At 39.3% G+C, this 11,415-nt stretch overlaps 1 protein-coding gene and 1 pseudogene across 3 annotated transcripts; one reads left to right on the top strand and one right to left on the bottom strand.

Annotated features, from left to right (window-relative positions):
- Window positions 1-423: 423 nt before the first annotated feature.
- Window positions 424-5,676, top strand: LOC137945322 (DEAD-box ATP-dependent RNA helicase 42-like). 3 transcript variants are annotated; one of them, XM_068791165.1, is made up of 4 exons: window positions 424-610; window positions 696-4,270; window positions 5,260-5,334; window positions 5,447-5,676. In XM_068791165.1, exons 2-4 carry the CDS (start codon window positions 697-699, stop codon window positions 5,653-5,655), a joined length of 3,858 nt encoding a protein of 1,285 aa, XP_068647266.1. In that variant the 5' UTR covers window positions 424-610; window position 696; the 3' UTR covers window positions 5,656-5,676. The 3 variants fall into 3 exon arrangements, 2 of the variants coding, with proteins under 2 accessions (XP_068647266.1, XP_068647267.1); XM_068791166.1 differs by having other exon boundaries at window positions 693-4,270; XR_011110986.1 differs by having other exon boundaries at window positions 425-610; window positions 696-5,334; window positions 5,447-5,470.
- A 413-nt stretch (window positions 5,677-6,089) lies between these two features.
- Window positions 6,090-8,240, bottom strand: LOC137945269 (diacylglycerol O-acyltransferase 2D-like; annotated as a pseudogene).
- Between the last annotated feature and the right edge of the window lie 3,175 nt (window positions 8,241-11,415).

Below are 11,415 nucleotides of genomic sequence, written 5' to 3'. Positions count from 1 at the left end.
ATTCACCTAACAAAATGAATAACGAAGAGCAAATTATGTCTATGTTTGTTTTATTTGTCAATTATGAACATATAATGAATATTTTATTAAATAATAGAAAAATAATGTCAATTTAATTAATTTATATATAATATGTTTTACTTAATAAGACTCTTAAAATTTTATATACTATAAAATAATAATAATAATAAAAATTTAAAAATAATAATCGATAAACTTTAGTAATAAATATTAGCACATTAAATATGTAATAATGATACTATTGCATGGTTTTTTGAGTCATCTCGTCGTATCAGATTTTGTATTGACCTAGTCTGAGTCGCAGAGAGCTGCTTGATTCTACTGCTTTGGATTTTCAATTAAATCCCTTCCAACTTAAAATGAAGATATTCTTTTTAATTTCTTTTCTGGCCGAGTTGGGTTCCGATCCCGAGTCGCCGACCTCGTTTTACGCTCGCCTCCTGTTTAGGTACCGGCAAACGGCTTCACGGCTTCACGAGCGCGAAGAAAATAGGGCTCTGAACTCTGCAAAGCGGAGCTCTTTGTCGATAAGAAGAAGAAGATAGGGCTTTTGAAGAGCCTTCCCATCTTCATCCCATCTCCGTAAAACGTAAGTCTCGTCATTATTTCCCTTCAAGATTTCAATGTTTCATCACCTTTGGTAGCATTTTTCTTATTAATTTGTTAATTAGTAGCATGGAGGATGGAAAACACAAATGCAGGAGAGAGGATGGGGAGAAGAAGGAGGATTCCAATAGAAGTGATCGGGATCGCGATCGTGATGCAGAGAGGAAGGAGGACTCGAGAAGAGGAGAACGGGAGCGTGAGCGTGACCGCGATATAGAGAGGAAGGAAGAATCAAAGAGAGGTGATCGAGATCGTGACCGTGGAAAAGTTAGGGAGAGGAACGGCGAGCGGCATAAGGAGAGGGAGAAGACCAGGGATAGGGATGCGGAGAAGAAGGATAGAGAGAGTCGGCGGTCAGAGAGAGAGACGAGCGTCGATGATAAGCACAGAGACAAGTATAGAGAATCTAGGTATAAGGATGGGGAAAGGGATAGGGATAAGGAGCGGGAGGAGAGGGACAAGGAGAAAGAGAGGCAGGAGAGGTCTCGTAACCGTCAAGAGGAGAGGGATAAGGTGAAGGAGAAGGTGAAAGACAAAGAGAAAGAGAGGGAAAAGGAGAGGGATCGGGAGGGAGATGATAGAGAGAGGGAAAAGGAGAGGGAAAGAGAAAGGGAGAGAGGGGAGAAGGAAAGAGAAAGGGAGAGAGAGGATAGAGCTAGGGAAAGGGAGAGAGAGAAAGACAAAGAAAGGGCTAGAGAGAGGGAGAAGGATCGGGCCAAAGAACGGGAAAAACGTCGGGAAGTAGACAGAGATGATGATAGGGATGCTGAAGATGGAAGAGAAAATGAGAGGAAAAGGCGGAGGAAGGTTGATGATTCTAAAGCAAGAGACAGAGAACAGGAACGGGAGCGAAATAGGTCGGAGCTGAACAGAGAAGAAAAGGAAGATAATAGAAGAAAGAAAAATGAAGAGGATATGGTTGCCAAAGAGAAGGGGAAAAAAGAAGAGGATATGGAGGATGAGCAACGGAAACTGGATGAAGAAATAGATAAGAGGAGACGGAGGGTGCAAGAGTGGCAGGAGTTAAGGAGGAAGACGGAAGAACATGAGAGGGAAAAACTAGGGCAAGTAAGCACTGAAGAATCTGGGAAAATCTGGAGCTTAGAGTCTGATGATGAAGAACCTGTCCCAGTGGCAAAGGCAGATAAAGGTGTTGATCAAAATGGTGACACCAACCATTCTAGTGAAGATGGTGATCCCATGGCAATAGATTCTGAAAATGGGTCCTCAGCACCCATTATAGACAGTCATGATGGCAATGCCAATGGAGAGGAGGAAATTGATTCACTGGATGCTTTCATGAATTCTATGGTGCTACCAGAAGTTGGAAAACTGGATAAAGCTGATATTTCCTCTTTGGTTGGTGCTAAACAACCAGATTCAGGTAAGAATGATCTAAAAGACGGTCAAAGCAATGGTAAACAAAAAAGAAAGGGTACCAGAAAAGCAATGGGACGAATAATGCCTGATGAGGATTCTGATTCAGATGCTGATGATTTTGATAATGATGAAGCTCCACTTGAAGATGAGGACGATGATGAATTCATAAAACGGGTGAAGAAGACGAAGGCTGAGAAACTCTCCATTGTTGACCATTCGAAGATTCAGTACCTTCCTTTCAGGAAAAATTTCTATATAGAAGTTAAAGAGATTTCAAGGATGAGTGCTGAGGATGTTGCAGCCTATCGGAAACAACTTGAATTGAAGATACATGGCAAGGATGTGCCAAAACCTGTTAAAAGTTGGAGTCAAACTGGTTTGACAAGTAAGTTACTGGACACAATTAAAAAGCTTAATTATGAAAAACCAATGCCCATTCAAGATCAAGCTTTACCAATTATTATGAGTGGTCGAGACTGCATTGGAATTGCTAAAACAGGTTCAGGCAAAACTCTGGCTTTTGTGCTACCAATGTTGAGGCATATTAAGGACCAGCCACCGGTTGTACCTGGAGATGGGCCAATTGGGCTTATAATGGCCCCAACCAGGGAGCTTGTTCAACAGATTCACAGTGACATCAAGAAATTCTCCAAGGTCTTGGGTATTAACTGTGTTCCTGTATATGGTGGATCTGGTGTCGCGCAACAAATCAGTGATTTAAAGCGAGGTGCTGAGATTGTAGTCTGTACGCCAGGCAGAATGATAGATATTCTGTGTACCAGTAGTGGAAAGATAACGAATCTTCGTAGGGTAACTTATTTTGTCATGGATGAAGCCGATAGGATGTTTGACATGGGGTTTGAACCTCAGATTACGAGGATTGTGCAAAATACACGGCCAGATCGACAAACTGTGCTTTTCTCTGCCACTTTTCCTCGTCAAGTTGAGATATTAGCTCGAAAGGTGTTGAACAAGCCTGTAGAAATCCAGGTTGGGGGACGAAGTGTGGTGAACAGTGATATCACTCAATTGGTTGAGGTGAGGCAAGAAAGTGAGAGGTTTTTAAGGCTATTAGAGCTCCTTGGGGAATGGTATGAGAAGGGTAAGATCCTGATTTTTGTTCATTCACAGGAGAAATGTGATTCTTTGTTTAAGGATTTGCTGAAACGTGGTTACCCTTGCCTTTCACTTCATGGTGCTAAGGATCAGACAGATCGGGAATCCACCATTGCTGACTTTAAGAGTAACGTGTGCAATTTGTTAATTGCTACAAGTATAGCTGCTAGAGGTTTGGATGTAAAGGAACTTGAATTGGTTGTCAATTTTGATGTACCAAACCACTATGAAGATTATGTTCATCGTGTGGGCAGGACTGGTCGGGCTGGCAGGAAGGGCTGTGCAATCACATTTATTTCAGAGGAAGATGCACGATATGCTCCAGATCTTGTGAAAGCCTTGGAGCTCTCTGAGCAAGCTGTTCCAGATGACCTGAAAGCACTTGCTGATGGGTTCATGGCAAAAGTTAAACAAGGGACGGAGCGTGCCCATGGGACCGGTTATGGTGGAAGTGGTTTCAAATTCAATGAAGAGGAAGATGAGGCTAGGAGAGCTGCCAAGAAAGCTCAGGCCAGAGAATATGGTTTTGAGGAAGACAAGTCGGATTCTGAGTCAGAAGATGAAGGAGTTCGAAAGGCTGGTGGGGATTTATCGCAGGCAGCGGCTATTGCTCAAGCTGCTGCTTTGGCTGCAGTTACTAAGGTCGCTGTAACTACAATGCCAACCCCAGTTCCAGCAGTGCAGTTACTTGCTAATGGAGTCCTACCTTCTGTGGGCCTCCCTGGTGTGGCTGCACTTCCGGGTACTTCTCTGCCTGTGGCTAGTCTGACCAATGATGGTGTAGCTAGGGCAGCTGCCTTAGCTGCTGCCATGAATTTGCAGCATAATTTGGCTAAAATTCAGGCAGATGCTATGCCTGAACATTATGAAGCTGAATTTGAGATCAATGATTTCCCTCAAAATGCTCGCTGGAAGGTGACCCACAAGGACACTCTGGTTCCCATCTCTGACTGGACTGGAGCGGCCATTACTACAAGGGGCCAGTACTTTCCACCAGGAAAGATTGCTGGACCTGGTGAGCGCAAGCTTTACCTATTTATTGAGGGCCCAACTGAGTCTTCAGTGAAGAAAGCTAAAGCAGAGGTGAAACGAGTGCTAGAGGACTATACTGCACAAGCATTGGCACTTCCGGGCTCTGGACAGCCAGGCAAGTACTCTGTTCTTGGAAAATAGTTTGCATGATAAAAAGATGAACAAAAGACGCACCAAATTCTGTTAGAATATTGTCTATGGCTTCATAATTGAAGCATAACGTTTGTTGTTTTTGTCTTTTATGGACATGCCTTAATTGAATTAGCCCCTGCATACATTTTATTCTGTGTAATTGGGTTTCTGGCCTGGGCACGCAAGGTACTGGATTTTACTTCATATCCTGCCTGGTTTTCTTTTTATCTGACAGACCGGTTTGTATGCTGCATAATTCTTATTATGAACTCTAAGAGACAATTAAGACTTTTTGTAACACAATTTGAGTAGCTTGATGGGAACGTTTGTTGTTCACTATGCTGGCACTGCTTCATTGTTCTTCTTAAAATTCATAAATTCTTGTGTGTGGTACATTTTTTAAAAAGAAACATCATGAAAATTAGCAACTTTAGCAAAAAAAAAAGAAAAAAGATGCTTTCTAGAAATATCAGGCTGTTTGATGGTATGTATTTACTGAATTTGCCTGTCAACATATGCAAGTTATACTTTTTGCTTGTTTGCTTATGTAGAAGGTTAATTTGTAAATGCCTATATCCTGTAAATTTTTTTTTGTAAATGCCTATAATATTCTCTTTTAATTTAAACCCGGTTAAAGTTTTGCTAGTCTTGGCGTAAAGGAACTGGCATGAAACCTTGATGGAGGATGGACAAAGCTAGAACTGCAATATCTGTTGTGTTTATTTTATATTTTATCTTGTTCTTGTTTAAAATTTGATTTTGGAGGCTCCATTCCACATTCCAACTGTTTGGTCCTGAAATTAAATAGGATTTTGGGCTATGACTTAGAAAACACTATTTGAAGAACAGTTCTCATGTTTTCAAAATTTCCTTGAGTTTCTTGCCTTGATAAAAAAATTTTAGCAGTTCATCCCAATAGCACAAATTTTCCCCTTTTGATTTTATTTTGTTCTTTTTTGGCATGAGGAGAAGACCAAGCCTCTACTGGAACGTGCTTCTCTGCAGCATTTTTTGGTGGAGACGGTGGTCAGTTTGATGGTTGGCACGGTGGGAACCGTTTCTCAGTCCTTCTATGCCATCGACCTATCATCTTTAAAGCCTCTAGTGATATGTTTCTTTTCTTCATCTCTCCTCTAATTCTTGTGTTCTTTGTTTGTAGGTCCGACTGGTACTACTCTGAAGTCCATACCTTCCCATTTTGGTTTTATTCCTGTTACTCTGAAACCTGCTCAGATTTTTTCCTGTTTACGCATTCACCATTATTTAAAGCTCTCCCATTATTTTCTGGGTTTCGTCATCCCATCTTGTCCAGAGGCTCGTTTTTGTTTCCGACCTTGTTTGGCAACCTTTGTTTTTGTTTTCCTTTAGATATATTTCGTTGTCTTGTGCCGCTGTTCTTAAACTAAAAGGGTGTAAAAAAAACAAAGAGTGGGAGCTAAAAACTTTGCTGTGGTATCGGGTTATTTTAGGGCCTAGAGAATGAGAGCAGGATTAATTGCAAATCAAAGAGATTTTGACTCGCCAGATGATCGAAAACTATTCAGTTTGTTGAAGTAAATAAAACTGGAGATCAGTTTTAGCTGCTGATATGTGTAGTAGTCCATCTCAGGATGGACACCGAAGCCATTTGTATTTGAATGCGTATGTATCCAGAACATGATTTTCTGGATATTATACGCAATTTCACATTTAGTTGAAGCAATTTCTCAGTTTAGTGGTTCACCTCCGAGCGCTCCGATCACACCTGATCTTAGATGAATAGAATTTGACTTAAATGTTTGTTTCATGGTATTACATGGGCATCAAATAATAATAAGATCGAGGTTATCATATCCAACTCTAGCTTTGTGCTTCTCAAAGAGCTCTTGCAGGGCTACAATGAACTTCCTGTGAACTTCAGCAACCTGGCAAAATGGATGATAGGCATTAATATAATTAGGGATTACCAAATGGAACCGGCTCTGATTAGATTATTAAGACAACTTTCGACAAGAACTCCCTTACCTCTTCTGCAGTAGGTAATGGCTTTTTCTTGACATCAATGGGTCTCCCTACCACCACATGGAGAGGATGTCGATATGGAATAGGTAAGCTACACAGAGAGAAGCAACAGTCAGAAACTTTAATTCTTGAAAATAAGATTAGAGATCCTTCTGCTCCCACTGTAAACTTCGTACAGTAGTTTTAAACCGTCTGATCTTGCCCTCAAATAAAATAAGAGGAGAACTTCAAAGAGGTTGGATAATGTACCAAAATCTTCCCCAAAAAACATTAGGAGTGAACTTTACTGCTCTGGCAATGCGGGCAACTAATTTCCGACTAGGTATCCACCACCTATAGACATGAGCCTGTCCATTATAGCAATTGCGAAGCGAGACTGAGCAATTTGTATTGACACTAGAGGCACCTTGCTCTTAAAATTAGTAATAGCAATTATGATATCTGAATGGAATAAAACATGCAGCAGAGGCCGGCCTCACATTTTGTTAGGATTTTGCTTTGTGTTTTACATTTTATAGTTAAAAAATGCTAGTCTTGAAACCCTCAAATCAATACAGTAAGTTCCTCTTATTATATTAACTATTGTACCTTTCACGGAGTATCTGCACTTGAGTTTGCACATCTTTGAGTACAGATAGTACCTAATCAAAACAGAAAACAGGCACCAGAGGCCGGCCCATCTCAATTGCAATCAGAACAAATCTTTTTCTTGCTTCAAGGAAGGCAACCTACAGAAACAGATCCTTTTCTTGCTTCAAGGAGTGTCAGATATCCTTTTCTCTGGAATCAAATCTCTTCAATCACTTCTAAACATCAGAGTGTCAATAGTCAATACACAGGAAACACGTCACCGATCCCATTATTCTTCAGAAAGCAAATTTCCAATTTTTTTTTTTTTTTAAATTACATGGACGACATGGAACTCAGACCTCAGAATCATGCTGCATATAGACCATCTCACGGACACCACCTGGGACAATTATACAACTATATCCAGCTGCTAGGTACGAAATGGAATTCTTTTTGGTTGCAGGTATGAGCCCTAGCTACGTCCATACTTGCACTACTTGCTAGAACCTTAATCTTTGGCAAAGGCATGAAACCGGCAAAGTTAGCAAGAGCAACTACCCCAATTGGTAGAATCGAATGTGGTTCATAGCCAAAAACTGCAACAGTAATATATCAATGTCATATAAAAGTTACATAGAATAATATAAAAACACCTTATAAACTGTAAAAAGACACAAAAGAAAGAGAGAAGAAAAAGCGAGAAAAGAAAAAGAGAGTCATTTGGCTGCTATTTAGATAACCGGCAGCCTATTCATTAGTAGAAGTTTTAGTCTAAGGAGTACTAAAGTACTCAGAAAGAGAAAATAAAATGACTCCTAAAGCTCATGTACTTAGACTTTCTAATGTAATACTTTAATATAGAAATCAACATAGAATAAAAGAGAAACTGACATTCTGGCTTCTATGAACTAATTAAATAACACGACATAACTTTCTATAAATAGACTAAAGCTTCGACTAGAACTATAGTTGTTGGACGTTACAGTTCTTTTATACCTCTAACATAAACGAAAATTTGTCAATCTTCCTATTTATGACATGGACAGATTAATCTCTCACCAACATTTGAGTCAAATCTATCAAGCAACCTAATACCTGAGTTTCTTTATTCTATTTAAAATCACCTAATCTTATTACAATAAGCTTGGTTTGGATCAAAGGCTTTCATATCCTCCACATGAAGGTTTACTGGAAAATACCCACAAACATATTTACATATAAACCTGAATTTTAAATTCAAGAGGACGAACGTCAGCTGAAAGAACGACAATAATACCAACAGCTGAATAAAGGTAGAAATGAAGAATAAATAGAGCGATTCAGTAGTGTCACCTTAACAAACTTTGCCCAAGTTTATTCTTGTCAGTTGTCGGGATCAGCATTAAGAAAGTTAGGAAGCTCAACAATCTGAAATTCGCCAGAGCAAATGAAAGAAAACACGAATTACCAAGAGTCAAAGTAGACGAGAGAAAAAGCAGCAGATTTCACCAGGAGGAAGTAAATGAAGCGAGTGTAGAGATACGGACACCAAGGAAAAGAGGCGACGGAAACGAGTACAGCGCCGTTTAAACCAAATGGCGAGCGCAACGTAGGACTTGACAGGCGACAGAGGAATACTCTGTTCCCTGGAAAACTGTCACGCTCGACGGAACTGCACTTTCGGAGACAGACTCGACGCGGCTTACGTTGGCGTTCTCCACAGGAGAGAAAAGACATAAGTGACGACGATAACGACGACGACAGCGAACTCACAATAGATGCTATTTACGACTGGAATTAAGAAAATTCGTAGAGTTGCTCTTAATAATCGCTTCAATCAAGTCACAAGAAAGCACTTTAAGAAGAATAATAAATAGAAACCAAATTGGGTAGCCGAGCCAGCAGCTTGAGCAGAAGAAACACGAAACCGCCCGCGACTCAGCGGAAGAGAATAAAGAAAGATAAAACCTCAATCGGGTAACCGAGCCAGCAGCTTGGGGATCACTGTAGATAGATTTTCTGCAACTTTCTCTGCCGAATTCAATTTAGACCTCAATGAAATGGACGGAGTTGATTTGAACCAGAGGGCAAGGATTGGAATGAGGGTTTCGTGTAAGAAGCAATCCTCGCATAGTATTATACATTGGATCGGGTTCTGTTGTTGATTCATTTCAGCACGAAGTAGTAGACTTCCGTTTGCAGATAGAAAGAAATGCCAAAGGCATTGAAGACGAGAAGTTCCTTTTTTGGTGGCATGGTGATACATACTGAAAGCATGGCAAAGACGAAACACGAAACCGCCTACGACTCAGCGGAAGAGAATAAACAAAGATTAAACCACCATAAAGAATAGGAACAGATTTTGGAACAGTATTTGTGTAAGAACAGAATGGTAAATTGATTATGTAAAAGATTTATCAATATAAAACACAGTAAATAAACAGAGGACTCCTGGATTCCCCACTACCTTGAATACATTGTTCTTATAATCGCGACACATCTTGAAACTACTTTGCCCTCCAAGATGTGTCCTTTCCCTAAAACTACTTTTACAAGCAAACAGAATCCACAATTAACAAGGTGAAAGCATTGAAAATAAAAAATCAAGGCCTGAGTTCCACCAAATTAAGCAAGATGAAATAGACCATCCTAAATACTGTAAACTCATATGCAGCATATTATTATGCTGAACTACCAAATAACCTTTAGAAAGGGAAGGAAGGTAATTATGATCTGTGAATATGTTCAGGGAGCAAAGAAAATCCACCACTATTTGTAGAACATTGCCAGATATATGAAATGATTTAGTACTTCATCAAAATGAAAGTATTCAGGGGAGTGGTAAGGAAGTATTCGATAGGTGCTGCACTAACTTCTAAGAGCAAAAATATGAATTAAAGAACATGAGATTTTTTTTTGTCAATATGACGACAGAAAGTGATGTGTTACAAAAAGGTTTTGACATGCAGCATAACTGCAGCAGTTTGGTCATCAGGGCCCTAAGATATAAGTATACGGGATGGATAATTGTGAAGCATTGGATTCAAAAAGAGGGATCAAGACTAAGAAAAGAGATTTTTGTTGACAGGTTGAAGATGAAAATGAGGTATGAACTACTTGATGTCAGTGGCCCATTAAGGCACAGCCATTTACTTATTACTTGAATAACACATCAAGGAAAATCAAAAGGAGAGATGAGCAATATCAAATTGTTCTCAAGTTTTGCAAAATAATATATCAACAATATCAACTACTTGTTGTCAGTGATCCATGAGACAGAGCCTGTCGCTTATACAACTGTTCACAAAACGTGGGAGTCAGCTTGAATTTCTAGGCCCTCCTTAAATTTTATCAGAATAAAGATGTTCAACAACAAGATTAGCATTTGAATTATTTTTGTTTGCATAATTTGAACGTACAATCTTTCAAGGAAACTCTACCTCTAAGAGAAGGGAAGTGCATGTTGCCATTTAGGAAACTAGAGATGATGCCACCTACAACGATTCTAGGTTTAGGATGATGGATTACTTTCCTATCATGGTCAATTCAACTCTTATCTAGATGGTTAAAAGAAAATGAAGGTTTTAGATGTCTTGAATTTGGAGCTTAGGATGACCACCTATGCATTTTACATATGCTGCCATGCAGAATATGCAGAAAAGTGTGAAACCATTATTTAAAGCTTCTTGGCATCATTATAAATTAGATATCATGGAAACCTTAAATGACTTCTACCATGTGGATTATCCACTTAATCAGATGCTAAATTGGAGGATGGTCTAAGATAATCGCACAATGTCTATGACTTTAGGGGGTATTTTTAATCTGCTTGCAACCATTCTGATAAAACATACCTAGTTTTGCGTTATGGAAGACCTCCATCATCCTTTCTTGGAAGTACCTGTGTTACAGTAGAAATTGAGAAACCATAAGTGTAAGCAAAACACATTAAAGAAAGTCATGCAAATGAAGTAAATCAGTTAAAAATTTGTAGCAGGCCTCAAAAGGTTCAAAAACAATGGGTGAACCCCATAAGGTTCACATAACTTTTGTGTGTGTGTGTGTGAGAGAGAGAGAGAGAGAGGGAGAGAGAGTACATACCTTATCTCCCTGTTGACCTCATACATTTTGCTGATAAAACCTTCCCTGCAGAGGTATGAAGACTAGAAACTTAGATTACCAATGTTGAGGACATTGCCGCAGAAAATTCTCCCACATATTCATCTTTCTATATTTTTAGATAATGCTGGATAATTCCAAAGGCTACAATAACACAAAAAGTAGATGAAATTTTGACGGAATGAAAAACATACAAAGTTCATGGAAAAAGATATATTTCCTTATTTAAACAATAATGAAAAGGAAAAAGTGGTAAACGTGACAACTCTGAACGATAAAGGAGAATATCTACGTATAATCGAGATAAGGAAAAAAAATAGATTAACTTTAATGGTGACACGGTTTATTCTTGAAGCTAAAGAAGGCCTATGTCAATAACTTTTCATAATTCGTACCGTGAAACAGCTTCTTCTTTCTTCACAATGCTTTGCAGAAAACCACAGAGATCGAATTCACTGC

Source organism: Aristolochia californica, unplaced genomic scaffold (assembly GCF_029961685.1).
Source record: "Aristolochia californica isolate CCGP_79_NKW_82.1479 unplaced genomic scaffold, dmAriCali1.0.hap1 SCAF_12, whole genome shotgun sequence".
NCBI lineage: Eukaryota > Viridiplantae > Streptophyta > Magnoliopsida > Piperales > Aristolochiaceae > Aristolochia > Aristolochia californica.
The sequence above is the reverse complement of the archived record's forward strand: the minus strand, read 5'-3'. Positions and strand labels throughout refer to the sequence as shown.

Bases quoted from the DNA above. Each gene is read 5' to 3' on its own strand.
- LOC137945322 (XM_068791165.1), top strand. From the start codon at position 697: ATGGAGGATGGAAAACACAAATGCAGGAGAGAGGATGGGGAGAAGAAG. The intron at 4,271-5,259 runs GCAAGTACTCTG...CATGAGGAGAAG, and splicing joins TCCGGGCTCTGGACAGCCAG to ACCAAGCCTCTACTGGAACG. The intron at 5,335-5,446 runs GTGGGAACCGTT...CTTTGTTTGTAG, and splicing joins TCAGTTTGATGGTTGGCACG to GTCCGACTGGTACTACTCTG.